Genomic DNA, 27,696 nt, shown 5'->3' on the forward strand with positions numbered 1-27,696 from the left:
AGCCTCAGCACCGTTGACCTTGGGGGTGGGGTAACGCCTTGTGATGGGCCGTCCTGGGCATGGTAGGAGGTCTAGCAGCATCCCTACCCACTAGAGGCCGATAGTATTCCAGTCCCAGCCATGACAAGCAAAAATGTCTCCAGACACTGTCCTGGTGGCCAGTGCAGCCCCATCGAGGACCACTGAGCTAGAAAGCTTTTTGTTCAGCATGCCAGCCTAATCTTTTCTTTGAAAACGCAACTCCGAGGACCAACAATCCATATTTTTCTCGTTCTCTAGCATATAACATAGCCTCTTGAAAGCAGATAGAACCCATCTCTCAATGTCTACCTTTGGAATATTTTTCAAAGTATATCCAGGGTGGCAGGTGGGAGAAAATGGGAGAAAAAAACATTGGAACACAGCCCCTATTTTCCACTGGGCTTTGAGAAAATCCGCACCTTGTGTATTCCTAGTATATCTCTGGCCGATAAGCCCGCTCATAAAACCAGGGCCTGAGCCGAGGCCTCGCTGAACAGGACTCCTACCGCTATCATGATCAAGGCCCTACTGCTGTTTGCGTGGGTGGCTGGAGGTTAGCCCTGTCTCCCAGAACGTGTTCCCCGTCCCCTGATGGGACCGGGGATGGGACTTCCCTGCCCCCACTGGACTCAGTTCTCTGGTTTTAAGGAAGCCGGAGCGAAGTTCCAAAGAAGAGGAGCAAAGGGCAGGACCCTAAAACCTCCCGGGACCCTCCCAGAACGAGATTTTCTCTTCGGGGCTGGGGGACGCACGCGGCAAGCGTGGGACCACGCGGTTTGGGTCAGTGCTCCCCTGACTCCCAATCCTCTCTCTTTTCACAGCTCTCAGCTGTGGGCTCCCCGCTTACCAGCCCCAACTGCCCAGAGTGGTCGGAGGTGAAGACGTGAGGCCCAACAGCTGGCCCTGGCAGGTGAGTCCCCCGCGGTCCGCCTCCCCCCTCCCTGCGCCCGCGCCCTCATGTCGCTCCTTTGCCCTCCGCCCGTCAGATGAGATGGGGAAATTCACCAACAAAATACACTTCTGTGGCCTTGGTCGACCTTGAGGGGAGGAAGAAGAGGTTCCTCCTCCAGCTACGCTAAGGAGCCCCCCACCCCACCCCACTGCCCATACCCGTGGGCGTCCCTGCGTGGACATGAGTGTGCGCATGCGCATGTGCAGTGTGGTCCTACGAGGCTTCTTGGAGAAGGTTATCTTGACCACACACCTGTAGGAAGTGAAGGAGAAAACTGTGTTGATACCTGAGAAAAAATATTGCAGTCAAGAGGAGCGGCAAGTGCAAGGGGCCTGAGGCAGAAGTGGGCTTGGTGTATTTGCGGGACCTTCTGGAGGTCGGTGTGGCTGGATCAGAGGGGAGCGGGAGCCGATGGGGTCAGGGCGGTCATATAGAGCCTTGTACATGAAACGGTGCAAGGTTTTATTTTACACTGTGTAAAATGGGGAGAGTCTGGGCAGAGGAGACATAATCAGATGTACATTTAGAAAGGATCATTCTGGCCACTGCGTGAATACATGGGGTGAGGGACAGGCGAGGGTCAGAGCGGGGCGAACAAATAGGAAACTACAATAATGATCCAGGTGGGAGGTGAAGGCGGGTGGGAGGGGTAGCGTCCTTCCTCTTCGTCGGAAAACCCCAACAAATCCCATTACGGAAAGATGTTAGAAACCGTTATTTTTTAATCGGGTCTTTAAATTTTTGATAATTTGTTCATCATGGATTTTTGTGTTCATTTTTATTTTTTTTTTAACGTTGCATTCAAATGTTATTTATTCTGACTATTGAGTTTCTCAGTGCCCCCTTACATTTTGCACCCGAGACGAGTGCCTGGCTCACCGTACCCTCGCCCCGCTGTCGGGGACTCTGAGCCGCGGTGAGACCCAGCTCCTTCCGCTACTGAGCACCCACGCTTCCTTCCAGGTCTCCCTGCAGTACAGCTCCAGTGGCCAGTGGCGTCACACCTGCGGAGGGTCCCTGGTGGCCGAGGACTGGGTCCTCACAGCTGCCCACTGCATCAGGTAACTGCCGCTCCCCTGTCACCCAGCCCACTCGCCCCGCCAGCCAGCACTTGTCATCTAAGAGTTGGAACCCAACCGGCCCGAACCGCCCTATAGAAAGGGGCCTTGCACGTGACCATTTGGCCAAGAAACAAGCTTTAGTTGAGAAACAAGCCTTACGGATCAGTCTGTCGGCCGATTAAAGGATCGATGCATGGCATGGATTGAGCGCCCTGTGCGGGACGCTGAAGGGGAACATGGGGGCGGGGGAGGCCCATCTCCTGTCTTCTCGGGGGTACTGGGTGTGGCCTCCAGATCTGAAACTGGGTTCCCTTAAACAACTCGAATGACTTCTCCAAGCCTCAATGCCGTCGCCTGCAGAAGAGCAGATAACGAAATAGTAGAATGTGGCAAGTGGCTAGTGAATGGGACCGCACAGCCGGAGTAAGCACAGTTAAAGCACGCTTTCGTTTCCCAGGTAACAAAGGTATACCTACTAAAAAAAAATAACCAAAACAAAATTCCACTCTGGTCTCCAGGTCAAAAAAAAAGGCAGATAACAGACTTTAGTGTGGATTGAATAAAATGATGCCTTAAAGAGCCTGGCACTTAATAAGGGCTCAATAAAAGTGAACTATTACCGTATAGGGCCCAGTGAGAAAGAACAGTTTCTAAGACATTCATTATTCACCTGTCCTTCCCTCCCAACGTAAGACCTCTGCTTATCTCACCCAGCTAGTGCTCCCTGGAGTTTCGGGGTGACTCTTGTGTTGACTGAGGTGGTCCCTTCTCCCCGCCTCATTTATAAGTTTTATGAAGTTGTGGGAAAAATAAAGGACATCTAGGAGTCAGGAGTCGTGGCTTCTAGTTCTGGAGTCTAACTAACTAGCTGTAAGACCCTGACCAGTTACTCCTCTCTGGGCCTCAGTTTTCCCATCTAAAAATGAGAGATAAGGGATAAAACTAGAAAACACCCTTGAGGGTAAATGACCACTGTGTTCTCTGCGTTCATTTCATTTCCCTCATGATAATCCAAAGTTTATATTATTATACATTTAGGTTACATTATAGTTTATAGTTAGTATAGTGCGGTTATAATTGCTATATAGTTATGATGTTATAATGAAACACTTGCCCCAGGGAAGAAAAAGTCTCAAGTGCCAACTAGTGACTTATTGGGCCCATCCATGCATTGAGGAGTCCCTGCCCATGGGGGGCCAGAAAGAGGACAGGACATCCTGGAGCTGACCCTCTCTGTTCGCCCTGCTTTCTTCCAGCTCCTCCAGGACCTACCGCGTGCTGCTCGGCCGACACAGCCTCTCCACAGAGGAGGATGGCTCGCTGGCTGTCCAGGTCTCCAAGCTCGTGGTACATGAGGACTGGAACCCCAACAAGCTCACCGAAGGGTACTTTCTGTCTGGGTGCACTTGGGAGTGGGTCGGCAGGGTCATGGCCGAGGGGAAGTGTCCCAGCCGAAGGCAGCTGGTGCCACCCTGCCCCCTCCTAGGCTCCTTTTGTAGGGAGGAGGAAGTCGCTCTGGTTGATTCCCCAGAGCACCCTCTCTTTCATCACTTCCTCCCCATCACCCTCCCCAGGGAGACCGGACCACCCCTGTCCCAGGCCCTACTCTAAGTGTCTTACGTACACATCTCATTTAATCCTCACAACCACCTAGAGGTAGCCATTGCCATTGTCCTCATTTTAACAGAGAGGGAACAGAGGCACAGAAAGGCTGAGGAACTTGTGTGGGTCACACGGTCACTAGGGAGGAGGAAGCCGGCCCCAAAGACGTCTGGGCTGAGGGTGTGAACCGGACGGAGGGAGGGAGAGGCGAAGACTGTCAGAGCCCCCTGGGTCTCCCGCCAGTTCAGCCTGCAGAGCGAGCCCCGTCCACCCCAGGCACTCGCTAACGGTGTACCTACTCTACACCAAGCCCTGGGGATACAGGGATGGTCTGCAGACCCCACGACTGTCATCGGGGTAGGACACAGTGCCTCCTGCCTTCTCCCACCCTGTGCCTCCTTCCGACAAGGCTTTTCACATTTTTGGGGTGGTTGTGAAGATTAAATGAGATGTGTACGTCAGACACTTCATAAAGGGCCTGGGACAGGGGTGGTCCAGTCTCCCTGGGGAGGGTGATGGGGAGGAAGTGATGAAAGAGAAGGTGCAGAATCGACCCCTCACCTGTCCCTTCCTGCTCTCAAGGGACAGGCCCGGTCACGGCACGTAGCTCATTAGAGATTAGCTTACATCTGCTTCCCCTTCTACATGGAATTTTACATGGGCTGAGCTGTGCCTGATTCACCCCTGAACCTCCAGCCCCTAACCGAGGGAGGGGCCACACAGTAGGGCCAGAGAATATGTGCTGGAGCATCGGGCTTCTTCTGCGATTACTAATCCTGAGGTCCAGGTGGTAATAAACGAAATTCAGAGCCATAGGTTCACTCACACCCTGATTCCAGAAAGATCTGTTGAGCACCTACTAGGCCCCAAGCCCTGTTCTAGGCACCTGGGAAGCCGCAGTGAGCGAGACGCACAGGGGCCCCAGCCCCATGAGGTTTACGGTAACCCCTAAACCTGAGCAGCGCGTTGCAGCTGGGGGAGCTCCGCTTTCTAATTCCACGAACACAGGCAGTCCCGTGCCCAATGGTGCCTGTGCCCAGCCACATGCAGTCATCCACGAAGACAGGCAGGAGCGTCGGGGAGCCCCAACCCTCCAGAAACTGCAATCCAGGATGCCTGCCCCATGCTTTCTGCTGACTCCAGAAGCTGGTCTACACAACCACACACACTAACATTTAACACTTCCCTTGTAACAAATGTTTCCCACGTAGCATCTTATTTATTCTTCACACCCGCCCTAGGAGGGAGGTACCGTTACCCTCCCCATTTCACAGATGAGGAAACCACGACCTAGAGAAGTTAAGAAACTTGCCTGTGGTCAACAGATCTAGAAACAAGCATTAAACGAAGTGTGAGGCGCTTGGCAGAGAGCCTGCTCCTGGCAGAGCTTCAGTGCACTTTTACCGTCACTGCGATCAAAAGTTAATCATCCCTTCTCCATGCTTCCCCATCACCTTCCTAGAGCTCAGAGGTGTCCGTCATCCTCTCCTCTCTCAATTCAAAAGAACAGGTCTGCAGTTCCACAAAGGCCTCTAGGAAGAAGCACCCAGCAATGCTACAAATTTGCATAACTTATGCACACATGTGGCCTCTTCTGCAGCCCAAGATGCCACTCCTGAATGGCTGCCCAGAGAGCTCACTCTGCCAAATCTTCCAGAAGACTCCTCATCACAGCCCCAGTGAGCACACCCTGTGGCCGAAACACTCTGTGTTCCTTCATCCAGCACAGCCAGTGGTCCCGCACTGATGATGCTCACAGAGGATGCAGGGGGTCCATGTGTCACGAGTCAGTCCCTGCCCTCAGAGGGCTTGTCCACACACACGCAAGACATGGGAAAGTCGTAACAGGACACAGGAAGGCCTTGAGAGATGGGGAAGACGTGGGTAGACGGAAAGTATAGAAGGGGCTTTTCAAGTTAGGAGAACTGCCAGGACAAGGGATGGGACACAGAATGGGCAGGTGGTACAGGGGCAGTGACCAGAGCAGTCCAGCGGGAATGAGGGATATGCGAAAAGGATTATGGGAGAGATGGCTAAGAATGTGTATTAGAACTGAAAAGGCCATCGGCCCTAAGGACCTTTAATATCTGTCTGTCCTATTGATGAGTGTCACTCTTCTGGTTATCTATTGCTGTATAACAAACCACTCCAAAACTTAATGGCTTAAAACAGCAACAATTACGTATTATAATTCTCTCTCATAGTCTGACTGGACTCGGCTGGACAGCTGCCACTCAGGTGTCTCGTGAACTAAACGGTGTCGGCTGGGCTGCATCCTATCTAAAGCTTCCTGCCTCACCTGTGGGGCTGATGCTGGTTGTCCAGACCATCTGCACCGGGCTCTCCGTGTGGCCTCGGCTTCTTTGCAGCATGGAGGCTGGGTTCCAAGAACAAGTGTCCTGGAGGACAAGACAGAAGCTCCATCTCTCCTCATGACCTAGTTTGAGAAGTCATAGGGTATCGCTTCCTCTACATCACAGGTCCCCAGGGCCCCCTTCCCAATCCAGGGGGAAGAAACTCAAAACCCACCTCTTGATGAGCAGAGTGTCAACATCACATCGTAACCAGTGCCTATGGGATGGGCGACCTCATTACAGCCGTCATGGAAAATCCAATCTGCCAATCACTAACAGATTCCTGGACAAGGGCATGAGACTGAGGGCTGCGTCTGGGGCCAGACTCAAGGTGCACGGGAGAGTAAAGAGTAACGGCAAAAGGCCTTTCTGTCTGACCATCTACCGCCGTTTTCTAACACGGAGTTTATGGCCAGGACAGACGTCATCAAGCAGTCGTGGATTTCCTTGCTGACCCTAGACAGAGCCTCAGAATCCTTGCCAACGCAGCCCACCAGACAGCCATGGCTAATCCATCAGAGTGGATGTTGCAACACAAAAATCTACTTGTCCATCCTGTTCTAAACGGCCCCCTGAAAGAGCTCAGGGGAATTTAGGGTTCCTCACTCTACCAGAGACAAAATGCAACCCTGGGGTTTGACCATAGCCACTCCCCAATCTCTCGTAGCCCTAGCAGAAGGAAGATTTGCAATGAGACTGGCCAAGCAGGAGGTTCAGTGGTTCCAGGTGGGGCTAGATCAGAAATGAAATTGGAGCAGGAACAGTCAACCCTGTCTTTATGCTCTGCCTCTTTACCAACCCAGGAACGACATTGCGCTGCTCAAACTGACCAACTCCGTCTCCCTGAGCGACAAGATCCAGCTGGGCTGCCTCCCTCCTGCTGGCAGCATCCTACCCAACAACTACGTCTGCTATGTCACCGGCTGGGGAAGGCTGCAGAGTAAGTGGGCACTGGGAGCCCCAAGGCTTGGAAGGGAGGGAGGCGACGTCGCCCCTGTCTACTCAGGGGCTTTCTCCGCACTCATCATCTCAAGATGTCTGGGAAAAAAGGGTGGCTACCTTGAAGAGGCAGGATAGTGTAGACTAATAAGAGGGCAGACTGCGCGGGTTCAAATCCCAGCTCCGACGCATACAGTCTGTGTGACCTCGGGCACAAAGCCTTTCCATGCCGCAGCTTCCTCATCTGCAAAATGGAAATAACAACAGCACCTGCATCACAGGGCTGTCAAGAGGAGATAATCCATGGGAAGCACGTAGACCAGTGCCTGGCGCATAGTAGGTGCTCTGCGTGAGTTCTCTCACTACGATAGAATGAGTCCCTCTGTATGACCCAAGGCCGCAGTCCAGAACAGCATTCACTCTGTGACCTCAGGCTTTAGGGGTTCCACAAAGGACCCTACTCTCCCCACATCAAAACTTACTTGTCCCACATGCCACCTAACCCTGCTGCCCAGAACCCGGTCGCATGAGTCTCCTTTTGATACAAACCCTGTGGGTCAGAAATCCAGTGATGCCAGGCCACCAAGAAGGAATGGAGGACCCTCCCTTCCCTGGTAATATTACTAGAGGTTTAAAAAGTCTAGGAAGTTTCATATGGGTGACTTTTCTTTTCACAATGATATAAACCCGCAAGTATAAATGATATATTTTTCTAGAGGTGCATCAATATATATACACTCAAATAAATTAGTATAGCCCTCTTGACTTATGTGCAAAAGCAAGGACACATGTAAACTCAGCAGAAGTGATAAGGGGGAGGCATCTTATACTTATCAAGATACAAGCACAGCCTCTTGCTAATTTACTAAGCAAACATCGGGGCAGAACACATTCCACTGGAGGCAGCAAGAGCCAGGGAAAGTCCAAATGCTTGGCTTATAATCTCAGCTGTTGATTAGCTCTGTAACCTTGAGCAAGCCACTGTAGAGCCTCAGTTTCCTCATCTGCAAAATGGAAATACAGTTGGAAAAATTAAAAGAGAAGTCAAAAGAGATACGAAAAATGCTTTATACATTGTAGAATATTATACAAGTGTTAATTACTTACGAATCATAGTGGTTTTGGGCAAGCTGCTTGACGTCTCTTAGCTACAACAACCCATCTGTCATATAAGAATAAATATTTACTGTGAGGTTTAGCATGTTTTGAAAAGCCTAAGAAAGTACAGTGAAAAATCATAATGCTATTAATCCTTGCCATTAGTTGCAATGATAATAGTGATGGAGGTGATGGTGGCAGTGCCATTGGAAGCCATTAGGAAAGATCTACCTTCACCACATTAGACCGTTTTTCAGAACCTGGGGCTCCAAATGCCAGCAGGTTCACTGTCAATGTTAGAGGTAAGTGATAGAAACCCACGAAGCTAGCTGGTCTCAACCAAGGGCAGAGACACAGCCAGGTTTCAGGAACAAGATAGAGTCAGGGGCTGGAAGGCTGTAAGAAACTCCAGAAACCCTCTCGCAGAATTTCTTTCTTGGTAAATCTACTTCCTTCTTCTCTCCCTAGAAGAAATGGTAGCCACTGCCAACAGCTCCAGGTTTACATCCTCTCTGGCTAGAATTTCTTAGTCCCAATGCCAAATTCCCAGAGAAGGAGCTCATTGGCTTAGGTTGAGTCAGATGTTCACCCCCCGAACCAATCATCAGTGGCCAAAACACTAACCAATCAACTGCGAGGACATAGTATATGCAAACATGGCTACTCCCATTGCAACCATGGATGGATTAGAAGTAAAAGTGACCGGAAAAAAGGGGGCTGGCCAGAAAACCCAGCACTTCCTTTAGTCTCAGGAGTCCCTTTGTCCCTGTAACGCCTTCTCTCTCATCTCACGCAGCCAACGGGGCTCTTCCCGACATCCTGCAGCAGGGCCAGCTGCTAGTTGTGGACTATGCCACATGCTCCAGCCGTGGCTGGTGGGGCAGCTCCGTGAAGACCAACATGATCTGTGCTGGGGGTGATGGCGTGATCTCCAGCTGCAATGTGAGTGTAGAAAATCGGGCGCTGCGCCTCCGCAATGAAATGGAGCTGGGGGTGAGGGGAGGCTCTTGGCGGCCTAGAATTCATTTTCCTTCCTGTTGGCAGAACCGGAGAACAGCTCCAGGCATTTGAGACCCTGACCTTTGTGCTTGTAGTCTCCAGAAAACTTGTTTTGAGATTTTCCTTGTAGTATCCACCCCGCCTCACTGCTGGGAAGTCCTTCCTTGGGTCTCATTGAGGTCCCTCATTACCCTTATCTCTCTTAGTCTTCCTTCCATGTAGGAAGGGAGCCAAGGGGATGTATTCTCTGAGTCAGGGCCTTTCTAAGGAGACTTGGAGTTTATCTCTTGAATTAATCCCATGAATGGCCCAATGTGTCCCCTTACGGTAGCTACCACAGAGCCTTCCTGGAGACGGTGTCTTAATCGAGAGGAATTGCTATGTGGTGGACTTTGCAGCAGAGGGAGGACAAAGCGAGAAGGAGCCTCATGTCTTTAAGATCACACTGTTTCCCTAAACTCTCTGCCCCCACACAGACTGCCCCCCCAGGACAGTCCCTCCCCATGAGTGGAAATGGCCGGTGGTGGCCGAGCACGTGGCATTGTGACTGTGGGATGCGATCTCGGCTCCTTCGCTAACCGCCTGCACAGCCTCCGAGGGCTTTGGCTTTCCCTCTTCAGCAAAACGGGAATACGAACAATGCTTACCTCTTCAGTTTTTGTGAGGGATGCATGAGACGAGGCATAGGAAGTGCCCAGCTCCGTTCCAGGCGCACAGAAAGGATGAAGGTCAGCTCTCGTTAGATTACGAGAACTATGACCATGAGGGCTGGTCGGAGAACATGGCGAGTTGCAGCGGAACGATATCAATCTGCTGCGAACGTGGGGTGCTAATGGGCTGCCCTTCCCCCTCCCATCGCCCCCCATTTCCCTCCCAAGCTCCCGGCCCCCTCCTGATGGAACTCTGGCCTTCCTCAGGGAGACTCCGGAGGACCGCTGAACTGCCAGGGGGCTGACGGCCAGTGGGAAGTGCATGGCGTGGTCAGCTTCGGGTCCTCCCTCGGCTGCAACTACTACCACAAGCCCTCTGTCTTCACGCGAGTCTCCAACTACATCGACTGGATCAATTCGGTAAGACTTGGCTCCATGGGCCCTGCCGGGTTGACCTGGCCCCAAGAAGGCAATGCCCACCCACAGTCTGAGCCCTTCCTTCCACCTGAGAGCCAGGAGGAGCCCCTGACGGGGCTTTCAAACCCTACTGTGCCCCTCCCGGGCCCCTACAATTTCCGTGTGGATAAAGTTGAATGAAAAGACACACAGAGGGTGGCCTTGTCCGGAGAGGTTGAAAGTAAAGGACACTCCTCAGGCGTTAAGAGTGGGTTCCTTAGGATCAGTGGGGTATTCTACTTTTGCTTATCTGCACGTAGGCCCAGACCCCACCATCCAATGCTATGAACATATTTACCTGCAAAGCCCAAAACCCAATGGGTTGAGACCCTCCTATAACCATAATTATTGGAAACTAGTCGCCCTAAAGGGTCTCCCAATTATTTTGTAGGTGACAACCATCTCGGTTCACCCTGGACTGGAGGGTTTCTTGGGAGGCAGGACTTTACATTTTGGACTAGGACAGGCCAGGGAGATGGGGCCGAGTCGGTCCCGTGTTATTGTGGCCCCAGAGAGCTGTCTCCTGGGAGCTCAAAACCCAGGCCCTCCTAAGCTTCCACACCAACTCAATTCCTACTTTAATGATGAACACATATTTATAATGAACACTATAAATATTATTTTAAAAAAACACACAAAAAACTGGCACCAACCTGGGGAGAAGCCAGGGTTACAATCCACAGCCACAACAGGAAGAACCAGCACAAGGGTGGGCGGGCCGGGGGCCCGGGGCAGGGAGGCGGAGGCATTGAGCCTCGTGACGGGTGCCGGGTGGGAAGAAGGCACTCGACCCCTGGCATCGCCACCGTCTCGGTTTGTTCTTCTGTAAAATGGGCCTTGAACTAGACCAGGACGGCGCCACCTTTTCAGGAGGCAGAGCGAGTGGGAGCTGCGCTGTTTGTCACAGAGCCCCCCGGAGAAGGGGAAGCTGGCATCCGATGTCATTATTTTAATTTTCAGAGGACCGTTCAATTGACTCACACCGATGCTCCATTATGAAATCCAATATGAAACCACAGTCGTAAGCGTGTGGTCACTGGAGGAAAACTGTGCTGTCAAATGGGCCTTGTCAAAATAAGGCGGCCGCCTCCAAGCCTCCCCTCAGTGATGCCGGCTCCTTGCTCATTTGTCTGTCTGCTGGCATTTCTTTGCCAACAAGCAGTCGCAGACACCAGATTCCTGAAAAGTTTCTTGGAGAAAAACCTAAAATCAGGAAGAGAGTGGCTATTCATTTGCAGGGCTTGTTTTGTTTCATTTCTGGTAAATTGGGGGAAAGCCATGATTCCGTTTTGGCAGAGGAAAATTTGAGCCTGGCTTTCGAAGTGTCACTAGCATTTCAAAGGAGCTTGGCCCAAGACTGATCAGACGGAAGGACGCTTAGAGGCCTTTTCCCAGACAAATCCTAGGATCCTTTTCTAGCCCCAGCTCTGCGTGAGTCATGGTGCAGCTGGTCCTGGCAGTACCTCGAGGGCCCAAAGCAGGGGCACGGAGCAATTGTCCCGATTTTTTATCTCAGCATCAGCTGTTCCCAGCCACACACACAAGCACAACAGAGTAGGTCGCAAAAATATGGCCAGATGTCAAGGGGATCAATGGGAAAAGCAAGCCTCGCCAGACAGGGCTGCTAGGCAGAGGGTTTGTATTCACAGGACAGCAGCCAGGGCAGTCACATGTGCCTGGCCATGGGTTCCAGGAGTGGCAGAGCCAAGCGACCAGCTGTCCTCTGGTGGAGGCTGCCCCAGCAGCTGCGGAGGGGCTAGTGAAACCTTGCAGTCAGCTCAGCCCAGAGGCACACCTGCAGTCACACACAGGTGTTTGGAAGCACCTGCCCAGGAACCTAGATAGGTGACAAGTCAAGGTCAGGAAGCTGCCAGCAAAAGGCTTGAGCCGGAAAGTGACAACGGGAGACAGGTGGCCAAGGGCTTTCATCCTTTCAACACGTGTTCACTGAATGACAGCAACACATGAATCTTCAGCATCTGCTTTTTTAAATTTTTATTTTAGAAGGTAATACACTCTTTGTGAAAACATTACAAGGATATAGGAGCATATCGAGTAAAAAAGCACAAGTCCACCCTTATTTTACATCTCCCCTTCCACACCCCAGAGATAATCACTATCGACAGTCATCTTCTGAACTTTGTTACATATATACTGTCTTTTAGCCAAAAATAGGACTTTACTCTTCATTCTGTTCTGCAACTTAGCTTTTTCACATAACACCATAATATCCATTTTACATGTGAGCACATAGATTTATGGCATTCTTCTGAACAGCTCAATAATATTCCATAGTATGCATATAATGATTGAAACTTTCCTCTGGTTCCCATTTTCCACCCTCACATTGCCGCAGTGAACATCCTGGGGCACATGATGCTTGACTATTTGTGCTCCAGGGACCCAGCAGCATCTCTGGATCAGGGAGCCGGCGTGTTACAATGTTTAAGAGAAAAGTGCTTAACAGCCTCAGAAAACAGGGTACAGCCGCAGCCACAGTGCTTAACAACAGCACCATGCAAAAGGCAGTGCCGTTAACAATTCCGGGGCTCTCAAGCCCTTTGAGAAACAAATGAAATCTGAAACTCTGCCCCCCATGCACACATTCAGCATGTAATTTGTAGGCGTTCCCCCAGCAGGCCAGTGAAAAGCTGTGATGACCTTTTTCTCCCCAGCATCATTAGAGCTCCTCAGGCCACCTCCGGTTGACAGGAGCAGCAAGGAGCCTTGGAAAGATAAAGCCATGACACTCCCAAGCCCAGGCCTCTGCTTCGCTAGGTTAACGAGGTGATTTTCTTGTGTGTGTCCTGCAGGTGATTGCAAATAACTAACAACCAGAAGTCCCCGGGACTGTTTCATACTTGGAGAAGTCACAGAAGGCAAATAATAAAGTGACAACTACATGAATCGCATCTGGGTGAGAGTCTAATTAGTGAACCATCCACCTGCCCAGGGCTCTAAAAGCAACAAAGAGGCCCTGGGGACAGCTTAAAAGCCCAACATTTCACAGTCGAACATCAAGGTCACCCTGCAGTGCAGGGTCCTTCAGCCAGAAAAGCACCTGGAGGCGTAGGCTGGACTCAGGAGACCCAGGTCTGGCCAGGTCTCTCCCCTGGACAAGCAACTTGACCTCCCTGAATATGTGGTTCCCGCCCCAGTGACCTTCCTGGGATGCGGTGGAGATCAAATGAAATGAGATAGGAAATATTTAGAAAAAATACAAAAGTCTCCTTTATAAGAAAGAACAGAGTTGAAGCAAAATGGGGGCAGGGAGAACAGGCAAACGAGAGTCCATATTAACAAAAGATTTATTTTTTTAAAGAATACTGCAATACAGAAAAATTAATAATTTTTAAGACTTCATTCAAGAGTCACAGATTCCAGCTGTTCAGACTCCAGTAGCTCTAAATTTGCTGATCTAAGAGAGATGCTGGTTTGTTTGCAGCTAAAAAATTCCCAGAGTTCAATGGTTCTCAAGTGAAGGCCCACCAGGGGACGTTTGGCAATGACCAAAAACATTTTTGGTTGTCACTATTCAGGGAGAGGTGCCCCTGGCACCTAGTGGGTAGAGAGCCCAGGGATGCTGCTAAACATCCTACAATGCACAGCACGACTCCCACGGCAAAGGACCACCTGGCCCCAAATGTCAATGGTGCCAAGGATGAAAAGGCCTGCTCTAGAAAAAAGGCAAAGGTCACAGACCACGGGTGTCAGCCAGGGAACCAGCCACTGGTAAAGACCCACGTGTTTGTCCACGGCATGCTTCTGTTCCTCTTCCTCCCTCGGTGGTCATTTGTCTCCAATTTGGGAGCCACTAAGCACCTGTCTGCCACCCGTGGGGAAAGAGCAGGCCCTCGACAGGTTACAAAATCTTCAATGCGTGACAGCCGCAGACGAAGGAGAGCCCAGGCCTCCCCCGCCAGGCCTGGGGCAGGAAGGTTTGGGGGTGACAGGTGAGGCAGGGTGAGGGGCTCTGGCTTCATTAAGTTTTAAAAAAGAGTTTCTTCCGGAGAAAGTTGAAACAGCCAGGAATCTGTTTGTAAATCCCTTTTTGGGAGACGGCATTGGCGACCTGTGAAAACATGACCCCAGGGAGGTCTGTGAATTCTCTCCATGGAAGTAGAATACCTTTGATTTTTAGAACAGAGGAGGGGCTGGGAGGAATGTTCCCCGAATAAGCATTTTTAAACCCTCTAACTGTAGGGGTGGGGAGTTTGAAGAACAAACATCTCAGCTCTAAGTTTCAAAAACTCAGAATTCAAACTTTCGAAATTCAAAAATTCACAAAGTTTACATGAGATAGAAAGGTCTGCTTGAAGAAAAGCTGAACGCAGCGCTGGGGCCCAGGAGCTGGGTGCTCTGCTTGGCCCTGACGGACCCCAGCCCCACCCTGCGGGGCCCAGGCCAACCCTGAGGTCCGCCTGCCCAGGGCCATGGTACCTGGCGGCCCTGGCCTTGGCCTTTCTTCTCTGCTCCACCCAGCAACACACGGAACCAGACCCTCCTCAGGAGGAGTGGCCCCAGCCCTTGCAGCCCCTTCTCGTGGCACAAAATACCTGGGCAGAGCAGTGGGGGCCTATGTGTGCTCTGGGACCCCTGGAGGAAGCCGCTGCTCTGAGTGAGACTTCACTCAGCGAGGCTGGGGCCCTAGCAGGCCATCCTCCCTCGTTCTGTGGGGCCTCCCGAGAAGGGGACATAATAAAGAAGATTCATGACTCTTGAGGGTCAAGAGTAGATGACCATGTAGTGGGCCAAAGGGTGCGGGGACAGCCCCACGACCTGCCTTCAGGGGTGCCATGCCCTGTCCACTGAGCAATCCTACCTGGGTCAGTGTGGGGAGTGGGAGATGTCACCTGGGCTCCTAGAGCAGCAGGGGAAGGCAGCCCTTGGAATAAGGGTCAAATGTCACCACAAGCAGTAACATCTCGCATTAAGAGAAGCAAAAGCGCTGACTCTCACAGCAAGCCAAGGGGCGGAAGCAGACGGGGTTTTGCCACCTTTTACCTTTGGTCTACCTGCTCCCCCCACCAGCCCGCCAGGTGGAGGACACGCTGCCCCTCCCAGCAGCCTCCCCTCTCCTTCTGGCACACTCACCCTCAGCAGGAGGCTATGCAGGTCCTCAGAGTGAGCCCACTGCTCAAAGATGCTGTCCAGGGTCTCGATGTACCAGGAGCCACTTCTGGGGTCCCTCCAGGAGACAAAGCCTTCGGAAGGAGAAAGGCCGAACTTTGCTGGAGAGCCGCCCCTCCCCACGCATGCAGGCAGGGGCCACCTCCGAACTCTGACCCACTTACACCTCCGGCAGGAGCGGCCCACATCTCTGTACTCTGGCCCACTCGCGATCCCATTTCCTCCTCACCACCACCTCGTGACCCTGGTTATGATTCCCGTTCTCCCAACAAGGAAACCAAGGCTTGGAGAAGTCAAGAGACTCCCCTGAGGGACAAGAAAGGACGGAGACTAACACCTGTCACACATGCTCTGTAGCAAGCACTGTGTGTGGTGATGTGCCAGCCACCTTGTGAATCCCCATGTCAACCCCTGAGGCCTGATTCTTATTCCTATTTTAAAGATGAGAAAAACTGAGGCAAGGGCAGGATAAGGGTGAGGCGCACAGACCCAAGGGTATGTGCCTCCTTACATTCTGCACCCTCAGCACCTCGCCTGCCCTACCCTGCGCTGAGGCTCAGAGAGGTGAAGTAACGTGGTCAGGGTCACACAGGCGGCAAGAGGCAGAACCAAGACTCACACCCAGGTCTTTTCCTTCACACACAGTTGCTTCTAGGGCGGATGGGAGCGGGGGACCTGCTGGCCGATGCACTCACCTGGGAAGGTGGAGTAGGACACAAAGATGTCACTAGGTGTGGGCAAACTAGACACAGCATCCGGCTGGTCGCAGCTGCCTGAACGGTCCCGGAACGGCACAGCGTCTGGCTCAGGGTCGCTGCCAGGGGCCCTGTCCTCAGGGGAGGCGGAGACCACTGAAAACCCACAGTCTTTCTGCTCTGCAGGAAGCGGAAACAGACGCCACTTGTCACTGAGACACACAGACCAGAGCTCCTGCTCCATGCAGCCTGTCCCCAAGATGGCCTGATTCCCTCTGGAGCCGGGGCTGCCTTGCTGGGCAAACATGAGCAGGAAACTGAAATAGCTTTACTTTTAACTACAACAAAAATTTTACATATTCGTTCAGTAAAATTTGGGGAGAGAAGAGGATGCAGAAACTTAAAAACCAGTTATAAGAAGTTACAAGATATATACCCAAAAGAGCTAAAAACACGGGTCCAAACAAAAACTTGTACACAAACGTTCACAGCAAAATTATCCACAATAGGCAAAAGGTGGAACTAACCCAAGTGTCCGTCCACAAATGACCGCGTAAACAGAATGTGGTGTAGACAGACACCCAATGGGACATTATCAGGCTTACCAAGGAATAAAGTACTGATACATAATCCACGCGGATGAACCCTGGAAGCACAGTGAGTGAACGAAGCCAAACGTCAAAGACCTCATAAGATGAGTCCGTTCGTGAGACGGGAAATGTGTAAGGGACAATGTTAGGTGAGCGAAGCCCACTGAGCCCATGGGCCAAGTGCCAAAGTTAAGAGGCAACAATGAGATTGCTGGGTCAGGATTCTGCGTGATTTTAAGTTGCCATATTTTCTGTCTTTTCAGTTTTAAAATCTAACCACCCATCCCGCCCCAGCCCACCCCCAAAGGCAGGGGAAGGCCTGGACGGGAGCCACACACAGCTCATCCACAGAGCCACTGGGGTGGAAATGCCACAGGAGGTCTCCCGAGGCGACTTCCCAGGCAGGAGGCAGAGTTCACTGCAGGGTAAAAAGAGCCACTCCGTAAAAGCTGGCAGAGGGCAGAGAGGCCCAGAGGGTCCTTAGGGAAGTGTTTCTGGAGCAAGGGACGGAGGTGCCTGCAGGCTCCCATGTGAAAAGGGGAAACAGTCCTGGTGGGGGACACGGCACACAGCGGGCAGGCCCGCGGCAGGAGAGCGGGCAGTCTGTGTGGCTGCGTGCACGGTGGGAGACAGCACGGAGGGAGGGAGGGGGGTCACAGTTCCCCCAGGGAAGCCGGGGTCCCATCTGCGGGGGACCAAGACAAGACAGAGACAGTTGTGGCAACCCCATGATAATAACCCCTACACCCACTGACCTCTCGCTCCACAGAGCTGAAGCTCAGAAACCTGGTTCTCTGTCTGTATTCTCACAGACCAGGATTCTGCCTTCGCGGCTCCTGGTCGTTTCTTTGGTGGAGATTCTGGAATCTGCCCCACGTGTCTGGGGATGACTTGAGGTGGCACAGGGCAGGGGATCTGAGATGGGAGCCTGGACGGCTCCTGGGCCTGCCTGGGCAGACAGGTGCAGCGGGGGGAGGGGGCCCTTCAGTGGGGGAGGACTCAAGAATGGCCTAAGGAGACAGGGATGGGCCGAGGGGCTGCCTCTGAATAAATGGAGCAGAGACAATGGGATCCGAGAAGGAAACATGGAGGAAAAGAGAAAGAGCGGGTCAGACGGGGGACGCTCCATTCACGTGTCATCCTCAGTCTACAAATCTGACGCCAAGGCCGCGCTATAGGCTTATGCACGTGGCTTTGTCCTTAAAGTGCATCAAAGCTCCCTGTGAGGCAGGAAAAGCCTCCCCGTAAGAATAAACATACAGCGGGAAGAGCAGCTGTTCACTCAGCACACAAAATCCACAACCACTGCAGCGCACTGTTCTTCCTCTGCCTTTCCAGAATGATCTCTCGAATTCTGAAGAGGGGTCACCCAAAATTAACAGCGCGGCCCAACAGAGGCTGCTCAGCTTTGGCCGAGGGCATCGTCACACTGTGTCACCTTGTAGCAGGCTACTTGTTCCCTGACATCCCACACTGAAGTCACCGTCGCTGAGGTACGTTTTTCTGCCCTGCACTATCTCTTCATGAAGGGGCAGTTAGAGGATTTTTAAATTGTAACAACGGTGAACTTTAAAAGAGCAACATAAAAGTCACCAAAATCCAGGGCAGACGTTCTGATGCCTGTAAACAACAGGATACTCTGCCAGACACTGACAGAAAGAGGGACATTTGGTTACTTCTGTTCTCAGCTGACATGCCGCCCCCATGTGGCGACAGCGTTAAACACAAGGTCACGCGGCCTGCTGGGAGCCAGGCAGGGCCAGGAACTTCAACTTTGGAATCTTGCTGTTACCAGTGGGTTGATTTGGTTTGTTTTTTACTGGAAGGAATCGACATTATTTCAAATGTTGCTCATGGATATTTTTATGTGGTTCTATTTCAAATTCAAATTCAAATAATTAGAATTCAAGTAAGATACAACCGACCATACCGTGAGCTTTGTGCCAGGACGGGGACCCGGCTGTAGGCCAGACAGGCCTCGGCCTGCCCTTGGAGAGGTGACCAGGGAGTACGGCCATTTCAATGCAAGGAGAAGGTGCTGTGACAGGGCAGAACGGGGGCTGCAGGAACACAAAGGCCAGCTGATCCTGGCAGTGCAAGTAAGCGTGGGCGTTTAGGGAAGACTTCCTGGAGGAGGTGACAATAAGTTGTCACCAGAGGATGAATGATTAAGAGCTGGCCAGGAGACAAGGCAGAGGAATGGCACACGGAAAGACCGAGGAGCATTCCAGAGCCCGTGGGACATCCTGGGAAAGCTGAGCGGTGCTGGAGCGGGCACAGCATGCCACACAGGGGGAGGTGAAGCGACCAGGGCCAGATCACCAAGGGCCACATAGGCCCCACTAAGGAGTCCAAACACACCACAAAGATCATCCATGCTGCTGAGAAAGGATATGGGGGTGGGCATCAGGCCAGAAGATCAGCTAACTAACTTTCCCAGAAAGTGGGCCTCCTTTTCTCTGGGGTAGTGGAAAAGGGGTCTAGTTGATGGGGGGTCAGGGAGCGATGATAAGGAAAATGAAAGAGTTTTTTTCTCCTCCACTTTGTTCATTTTTGTCAAGTCTCTTGAGGTAAAGTTGCCAAAGCTGCATGAGCCTCTGAGGCTAATGCAATGTGAGATGAAGATTCTCACCTCTAACGGCTGAACCAAGCTGAGAGCTACTCTAGCCTGATGCTGATGCTGCCATTCAAACAACAGTGGCCATGTTTGGGGTCCTCTGCCTGCCTGGAGAGACCCCTTGGACATCGTGAGGGGCCGGATGGAGAAGAAAGCAGCTCCTTCCCCACTAAATTCATCTGCAGAGGGGCTGAGGACCTGCTTACCTCCACCACAGGCCTGGATGAAAAAGAGCTTGGGCTTCCCTCCCAAGCTGGGGCAGCCAGTTCCGTTGAAGATGTTCACAATTTTCTCGATGGGCACAGGAAACCCGTCTGTGCCATAAACAGCCCCCGGGAACTGGAGGTGGCTGGCCTAGAAGACCAAGAATCCTGGTTACAAAACCAAGGGCTTGGATGAGAATCCCCATCCTGAGGCTTTATGGAGCCGAAGCATCCAGAAGGTCCTAGCCAGGGCATGAGGTGGATTTAGACAGAGCAGATTGGTTCTGGATGGGCCCAATCAGCTTCCATTCCAAGGTCGCAAATTCACGTGCCTACATGGGTCACAACAGCCTAACTAGAGAGTGCCAGCCAGCTTCTTCTAGATCAGTGGCTCTCCAAGTGTGGTCCCTGGACCAAGAGCATCAGCATCACCTGGGACTTGTAAGACATGCGAATTCCTGGACCCCACCTGGAGTGGAGACCAACGAGCAGGTCCTTCGGGTTCCTCGCATGCAGCTAAATGTGGAGAACCACTGTTCGAGATCAATTCTTCTCAAACTCTGTGTACGGGATCCTGTTACAGCACAGGCTCTGAATGAAGAGGTCTGCATTCTCATGAGCTGCCAGGAGATGACCATGCTGCTGGTCCCAGGGCCACACCATGAAGGGAAGGACCTACCTGTCTACAGGCCACACAGCAAAGCCTGTGAGGATGCTGGCCTGGTAAGGACGGACCTTTGTGGTTTTCAAGAAAAGCTGAAAACCCTGATTTTTTTGTGAAAGCTGCCATTTTTTCAAATACTGTATAACCCAGGCTCCCAGCTTGTAATCTTTAATCTGTCCAACCCTCAACTTAAAAGATGAGGAAACTAAGGACCAGGAAGGGGAAGGAGCTTGGCCACAATGATTTGGCACATTCATGGCTGAACCCAGAGTGGATGTCAGTGTCCTGAATGCCGGCCAGCAGCAAGGGCCGGCACCATGCCCATCAGGACGGAGGCAGGAGCTGGGAGTTCTTATGGACTGTGCTAGCTCTGAACAAAATCCAGGGGCAGAAGCTCTGTGAGCAGAGTTTATCTGCTCCCTGCCTCTCCCAGATGCTTCTTCCAGGAACCCTCCCCCTCCCCAACTCAGGGGGAGCATCCAAATCCTCAGAGGACCAGATGGCACCCAAGAAAATAACAGGAGGTAGACAGGCCCCATGGCTCTTCCCATAAAGCTGAGGGTGTCCCAGACACGGGACGAGTGGGGCTCCCACACAGCCTTTCCCAAGCACCTACCCAAGGAGCTCAGGCCTCCTACCTGGCAGCCATGAGAGAGGATGACCACCACACAGCAGTCCAGTGCGCTGTGGTCCCGCTGTGCCAGCTCCACCAAAGCCTGGACTATTTGCTACAAGAGAAGGCTGCAGGTGAGCCAGAATGTTGGCAGATCGGGTCCCCATCCTGGGCCCACCGGAAGCCCAGGTGCACCTCCCCTACTCCCAGGGCCAACACTGACGTATGACAGTCTAACGGTCTCAATAGCCACCATTCTTAAGGAACAGGTGCTGTGCTTGGGCACTGTTCATCTAACCTCACGGCGACCCCAGGAGGTGAGCACTGTTCTTGCTGTCTAGACAAGGAAACTAAGGCTCAGGAGTCACACGGCAGGTGGCTGGAGAGCCAGTCTTTCTGAGCCTGAAGCTTACACTGGTAACCACTGAACAGTACTGCCTCTCACGGTCCTACAGACCTCAGAGCTCGTCTTAGGGAGCCCACTTGCTTTCGGGGTCCCTCATAGGACAGAGTCCCACCCAGCCCCACGGACGGTGACCGTACCTTGCAAGTCAGGTCGCACTTCACCTCCACCATGAAATGCAACAAGCGGAAGCGTCGCTGCAACTTCTCACAGTCGACGTTGGAGCCGGGGCGGGCGCTGAGCCGCGACTCGGGGTAGAAGTGCACGTTGTTGATAATGAGGCAGTAGCCACAGGGGTCTGCGTTCAGGACGTACACCTGCCCAAGCACAGGGGCCGCCATAAACCGGGGTCACTGCACACCTCAAGAGGGAAGGTGACCCCCTGGTTTTTACTCATGTGGGTGACAGTCTGAAGTGATGAGAAAGAAAAGGGGGTCTGCTCCCTGCCTCGGAAGGATCAGCAGGGTCTACACCTAGCACTGCAGGGTAGAATGAAAGAAGGCAAACCAGACTGGAGTAAGCATGAGATGTGTGACAAACCGAACAGCTAAACCTGGGGGAGGAGATGGGCTCCCATCGCAGTATTCGGGGAGGGGAACTGCGAGCTTAGAAATCCAGCCACTCAGAGACATTCAGCCCAAGGGACCTTAAAGGCCAGCCAGTCCAGGGGAGCACCTGGGCATCGAGTAGGCGGCTCCGTCGGCAGACCCCAGCTCAGGCCCCTCTTCAGAGCTTCCTCCCCAGGCTCAGTGTTTCCCTTGTAATTCTCTTTCACATCAGCCTGTTTTGTTTTGTTTTTTGTTTGTTTGTTTGTTTGTTTACGATACTTAACACTATTTATATTTATACGTTTCTTTGTGTAAGCAGCCCCTGCTAGGCTGATGGCTCCACAAAGACTAGAAACACGAGTGGTCTGTTCTCAGGGGTCCCAGGGTGGAGCCCAGGGCTGGCAAGTAGGAGTCACACAGTGAATACTGTGAATGAGCAAGTGACTGGGTCTGGGGTGGGTGTCACACAGCTGATTCCGATGCCACCGCTCGTTAGGTCTGACCCCCTGACTTCACAGTTGAGGAGAGAGCAGAGCTGGACACTGTGCGGGGTGGGGGTCAGGGAGCTGAAGGGGGCATGGGACTGGGACCCTCTCTCCAGCTGGGCTGGGTTCCCCGGTCTCCCGACACAGCTGCAGGGAAGGCCCTGGGGAGTGGAGAGCAGAAGGCCCCAAACCAACGCAACTGGCCCCAAATCGTACCAAGACGTACCAAATCGGCGTTTCCCCTCAGTCCCTCCTGAGCGCCTGGAGAGAGGGAGAGGAAAAACACAAAGGTCAGGGTCCACCAGGGGAGCGGCAAGGGAGTCTGGGAGGCCAGCCCTCGCAGACACGCAGGGGCGGGAACTCAGGAACCCTCAGACACTACCGGGAGGAGTCAAGGGGCACAGCCCCCTTGGAGAACTGTTTCTAATAACTAAATACACACCTACCCTCTGACCAGCAATTCCGCTCCCAGGTGCACACCCAGGAGACATGAGTGCAATGGGCACAGAAACACTTGGCTGCCAATGTTCACCGAAGCCTGATTCCTGACACCCGGAACCAGAAACGACACAAGCGTGTGTCGACAAGTCGACGGATAAACACACTGCGATACACTCACACGAGGGAACACCACACAGCCGACAAAGGAATGAGCTACACGCAACGCCGTGGATAACCTCGAAAGCATGATGCCGAGTGAAGAAAGCCAGGAAAGTATACACCGCACAACTCCGGTCATGTGAAATTCTAGAACAGAAGGGGGTAAGAGAAGCTCCAGAGAGTAGATGCTCCCATCTGTCAAACCCGCAGGGCCCAGCACAGAGTGGGTCCCCATGAAATGTTTGCAAAATAAATAAATGAGTAAAATGGTCATTTTTTTCCTTCAATGTCAAAAGAACTTTCATTTCAACTGGCTAGAAGTCAACTAGCCACCAGCCTATAAGGTTGTGGAACATTTTTTTCCTTTTAAGCAAAATGAACATAGTGGCTACCTCCATGTCACATTAGAGTCTACCCTCATGATCCAATGATGATGACATTCATTGCTCGGAGCACGCTTGGACCCTTTGTTGAGAACTATTCTCTTGCCAGTTTAAAAGGCATGCCGGAAAACCATTCACATCCCATTTGTAAAAAAAAATAAATAAATGGTTTTACCTAGGCTGAGGACTTCTATTAGTCCACAGACTTAATTCTGAAATTATTGCTCATTTCAAACATCTACTGCACCCCAAAAACATAACCGTCATCCACTACCGAGGAACTTATTCATTTCCCAAATTAGCAAAAATGATTGATAAAGTGAGAAAGTGACCCCATCGAAATGGCAGAACAAGAATTTTCTACTGCCTTCTCTCACAGAGAACACCGATTCTGACAATCACCCACAGACAAGCGTGCCTTTCTGGAAGTCCACAAGTCCAGTGGAGAAATTCTAGCACATCACTGATGCAAAAATAAAATAAAATAAATCCGAGATTGGATGCCTTGAAGAGGCCAGTCAGTAAAGATTGAAGGAGGTGATGCTTCTTCAAACACAGACACAGAAACGCGAGACTTCGAGGAACGTGAAAAATCAAGGAAACTCACCACCACCAAAGGAACACGATAATTTTCTAGTAACCCCAAAGAAGTGGAAATCTGAGAGTTGCTCAATAAAAAATTCAAGATCATTGTTTAAAGGAAGCTCAGTTAGCTAAAAAAAAAAAAAAAAAGGAAAACTACAACAGGAGAGCATATCAGGCTTGATCAAACAGAAGAAAGAATCAGTAAGGTAGAAGACAAGTCATTTGAAATTACTCATTCAGAAGAGAACATACGCTTTTCAGAGAAGGGGCTGCCAAAACTGAAGACCTACCAGAATAGTCCACCCATAAGTACTCAGAAAGTCAAGACCAAAATTAAATTCTGAATCTCTGCCTTCCCAGCTGTACCAATGGTCACTCCCCTATGAATGCTAATTATACCCACCCACCCACCCAACCACGTTCTCGGTACTCACGGACATCACTGCGTCCTCCGGAACCGATGTCCACTGGTCTGGGCGCCTCCGGTCTGAGACCCTCTGGCCCCGGGGTCAGTTTCGATGGATCTTGCTTCACCACGTGAGTCAGCTCCTCTGGTTTGACGCTCACTGGTCTAACCACCACAGGCATGAAGTCCAGGGGTCTAATGGCCTCCGGATTTCGCTTTGCTGTTTGGCTGCTCGTTCTCAGCAATGAAGCCAGGCTGTTCTGGCCTGTGTCCTCTAAGCAGGAGATGAACAAAGGAAGGGCCTGACTCCCTCGAGTCTCCAGATCTGTGATCAGCTGCCTGGCCTGATCCCGGCGAGACCCAGAGCCCGCTCGCTGTTTGGAAAGAACGACAGGGCACTATTACACATGCACTTTCTGAGACTCTCACCTTATCCTCCCACTTCCGATATAGCAGTAATCTAAACAATCAGGGACATGGGCAAAAATTGAGATTGCCTTTGTTTATCTATTAATTCGGTATCTTGGAGGCGTCTACTATGTGCCCTGTGTTGTGCTAAGTGCTGAAAATACAGCAGCAAACAATCTCAGTCCTCAGGAAGCACCTGATGGGTGGGGAATGCAAACAGAGAAATCAACAACAACACAGCAAGGAGAGGTGTGCCACAGGGCACTGGGAAGGTACAGGGACACCCAACTCAGCGCTGGGGGGTCGGAGAGGATTCCAGAAAAGGATCTTGGCTGAAGCCCCAGGAGACATCAGTAAGTGAATAGTAAATTTAGAGAAATGAGAAATGTAAGTGGGGGTAGGGAACACAGTGAGGCATGAGGCATTCGTATGGTCATGCCAAGAGAGCTGTGAGAAGCCACTGGAGAATTTTAAGAAAGGGGGTGACAGAGGCAGATCTGCCTTTTAGAAAAATCATCCTGAGGGCAGGGTGGACAATAAAAGTGAGCCAGAGCTCACTTGGCAGCAAAATCGATACAGCTAGAATAAAGCGAAATGAGAGGAGAGACCAGAGAAACGAGTGGGGAGAATAGACAGCACGGCCATTGCCTGGGTAGACTGTGAAGATGGAGAAATGGTCACGGTTGACAGGTGTGGGGATGGGCGGGGCCAGTCACTGAGACAGGGAGCAGGGCAGGAGCACGAAGGTGCTGGTTATCTGCTGGCTGTCCTTTGAGACCCAACACTGGGCAAGTTCCTCAGGATGCACAAGAATAAGACACCACCCTGTCCTCAAATGTCTTGCAGCAGCACCGTCCAAGGGAACTTTCCGAGATGATGGGAATGTGCTTTACCTGCACTGTCCAATATGGCTGTCGAATCAGCCACATGCAGCTACGGAGCACTTGGGTGCTATGACTGAGGAATTGAATGTTTTAGTTTGTTTAATTTTAATAGTTCAGATTTACATTTAAATAGCCACGCGGCTAATGGCTACTATATTAGAACAGCACACACCTATAGTGTCACTGAGAAGATAATTCTCAGCCACAAAACACTGAGCTATATATGCCTACTTCTCTGCAAGTAGATTATGTTGTTTGAGTCCTCTCTGAGCACTCACAATAAGACACTTGTTAAATGCATGATTTCATTTAGTCCCCTCGACAACCTTAAATCATAATTATTCACTTTATAGAGAGGGAAACTGAGTCACAGAAAGGTATTGCAACTTGCTAATATATAACAAAGCCAGGATGTGGGCTCACAGCCATGCAGCTCCAAAGCCTGTGTGTTCATCAGCCATGCCAGGTATGGTGAAATGGAGGCCTGTCTTTCACAGAGCATCCTTTTAAAATTCTGAATCGTTAACATTTAAAATCGGGGAATTCGACAGCAAGAATTCCAGCTTCTCTTTAAAAACGTGAAAGATCTGGCAACTGGACCAGCATTCTGGCATGACCACACCCAGCTGGAGCTGGGGAGCAGTGCAGAGGCTGCCTGCCGTAGTGCCCACACATTGCGCCTCCATGGGCACCGGAGCTGGTGACCCTTGTGAATGTACCTGAAGGCAAGGATATGGCCTCACACCATTTCCACTCTTGAGTACAGGCCACACAGCAGGTGCTCACAAGGCTTCCTTTAATATTATTCTTCAATGGTAATTTTCCATATGATACTTGACCTATTGAAGATTTCCACACTGGGTCAAGCCATGCTGCTGGGTGATGGAGAAACTGGACACCTGGCACCGGCCAGGTACCTCCAGGAAGCCACACACACCCACTGCACTCTGCGGTTGGAAATTTGTCCCTCCTACCCACCTTACCTCACAGTCCTGTGGTCAGGGTCAAATAAGACAAAGACATGAAAATGCTTTTAAGGAGAACCTACAATGTTTGACTTTATTATTCCCTCCATTAAACGCATCAGGCCATTAGTCTCCATAAAAGCTTTACAAAACGTAAACAACGCATGAAGGACTGGCCAAGGAGGACAAGGCACAGCCAACTGCCATAGGTTGAGCCTTTACTCTGTGCCTGACACGCTACTGTTTCACATCCGGTTATCTCATTTAGCCCTCAAGACACTACTACTGTTATCCCCATTTCACAGCCCAGGAAACTGACTCAGAGAGGATAAGTGACTTGCCCAAGGACAGGGTTCCAGGCGATGTGATGCCTAAGTGGGTGCGGTGCCATGGACCGCCACGCTAGAGGAGGAAAACACACCCGCGCCTCCTCGCTGGCGAACGCGCAGTGCTGCAGCAGCGAACAGTGCGCGCTGGCGGTGTGGGGCGCGCACGCCTTCAGCAAGCGCTCAGAGGTGTCTGGGGTCGTTTGGTTCCTCCGCGCAATTCAGCGGGCTCGCCGCCCCGTGGGAAAACATGGTTCCCACACGATGGTTCCCCAAAGGAGGTGGGTACTAGTGGGCATAGACGGGACAGGGGAAGTGGGAGCTCGGCCTTTGAGTTACGTAGCAGCTCCAGCGACCTCTCAGCGCGGCTTCGCTGTTCCCATCTGTGACAGAAGCCTGCGTGCGGCGCGGGAATTGGGGGGGTTGGGGGGGGCGGGTGCGCACCTGGATGTCCTCGATCATGTCGGGCGTGAAGAGCTCGTAGTTCAGTAGAGCGTCCCAGAGAGATGCCACCTGCAACTCGCCAACCAGCCGCACCCGGCATCGCCGCAGAAGTTGCCGGTCAGCTTCGTCCATGGCGGGAAGACTGCGCGGATCCCGGCCGCCTCCGGCCGCTTCCGTCCGCTTCCGGGGCCCTGCCACAGCGCGCCACCCCCGTATCTCCCCCGCCCCCAGGGTCCGACTCCCAGACCCGGCAACTTCCGGCCCATTCGGCTCCGCCTCTGCACCCTGCCCCGCCCCGGGGACACACCCACTCGCCAACGCCCCGCCCCCAGACACATCCTCGCGTCACCGATGCGACCCCCTGGCCAAAATTCAAGACCACTCGCTTTTACAGAGAGACTCGGAGGGGATCTACTAGTAGAAGAGACAGACATGTCTGGAGCTACGGTCTGCCCCGCCCCATTCAACTCCCTCCGGGTTATGGCTCCTTTCTAGCTCCCCCCGCCCACAACAAAACCAAAAGTCTTCCGCACCTATGCCCGGATCTCATCAAGCTGGCGTGTCCCACCAAGCCCAATCTACACGGTTTTCCATTCCCCTTTTCCCCCTCCCACC

The 27,696-nt window shown here is 52.0% G+C and overlaps 2 protein-coding genes and 1 long non-coding RNA gene across 3 annotated transcripts; 1 reads left to right on the forward strand and 2 right to left on the reverse strand.

The window, feature by feature from the left end:
• The first annotated feature begins 523 nt into the window (after positions 1-523).
• LOC107501831 (chymotrypsin-like elastase family member 2A) lies at positions 524-13,033 on the forward strand. The gene is made up of 8 exons (XM_016128386.2): positions 524-574; positions 843-931; positions 1,937-2,034; positions 3,291-3,419; positions 6,794-6,930; positions 8,824-8,969; positions 9,944-10,096; positions 12,946-13,033. The coding sequence occupies exons 1-8, from the start codon at positions 535-537 to the stop codon at positions 12,961-12,963; spliced, it is 810 nt and encodes a 269-aa protein (XP_015983872.2). The 5' UTR covers positions 524-534; the 3' UTR covers positions 12,964-13,033.
• LOC107501833 lies at positions 1,755-3,568 on the reverse strand. The gene is made up of 2 exons (XR_001594872.2): positions 3,307-3,568; positions 1,755-2,388 (listed from the first exon to the last, which is right to left on the reverse strand). It is a non-coding gene; the product is annotated as an uncharacterized LOC107501833 (long non-coding RNA).
• Positions 12,113-27,286, reverse strand: CASP9 (caspase 9). The gene is made up of 9 exons (XM_016128385.2): positions 27,082-27,286; positions 24,083-24,428; positions 22,307-22,341; positions 21,188-21,364; positions 20,670-20,759; positions 19,371-19,518; positions 15,958-16,137; positions 15,227-15,336; positions 12,113-14,204 (listed from the first exon to the last, which is right to left on the reverse strand). Exons 1-9 carry the CDS (start codon positions 27,211-27,213, stop codon positions 14,115-14,117), a joined length of 1,308 nt encoding a protein of 435 aa, XP_015983871.2. The 5' UTR covers positions 27,214-27,286; the 3' UTR covers positions 12,113-14,114.
• Between the last annotated feature and the right edge of the window lie 410 nt (positions 27,287-27,696).

The sequence above is a fragment of the Rousettus aegyptiacus genome, unplaced genomic scaffold, assembly GCF_014176215.1.
Source record: "Rousettus aegyptiacus isolate mRouAeg1 unplaced genomic scaffold, mRouAeg1.p scaffold_m13_p_1, whole genome shotgun sequence".
In the NCBI taxonomy this organism is placed as follows: domain Eukaryota; kingdom Metazoa; phylum Chordata; class Mammalia; order Chiroptera; family Pteropodidae; genus Rousettus; species Rousettus aegyptiacus.

Bases quoted from the DNA above. Each gene is read 5' to 3' on its own strand.
- CASP9 (XM_016128385.2), bottom strand. From the start codon at position 27,213: ATGGACGAAGCTGACCGGCAACTTCTGCGGCGATGCCGGGTGCGGCTG. The intron at 20,760-21,187 runs GTACGGTCACCG...CTTCTCTTGTAG, and splicing joins AGTGCGACCTGACTTGCAAG to CAAATAGTCCAGGCTTTGGT. The intron at 19,519-20,669 runs GTAGGAGGCCTG...TTGGTCTTCTAG, and splicing joins TCCTCTCTCATGGCTGCCAG to GCCAGCCACCTCCAGTTCCC.
- LOC107501831 (XM_016128386.2), top strand. From the start codon at position 535: ATGATCAAGGCCCTACTGCTGTTTGCGTGGGTGGCTGGAG. The intron at 932-1,936 runs GTGAGTCCCCCG...GCTTCCTTCCAG, and splicing joins CCAACAGCTGGCCCTGGCAG to GTCTCCCTGCAGTACAGCTC. The intron at 8,970-9,943 runs GTGAGTGTAGAA...GGCCTTCCTCAG, and splicing joins GCGTGATCTCCAGCTGCAAT to GGAGACTCCGGAGGACCGCT.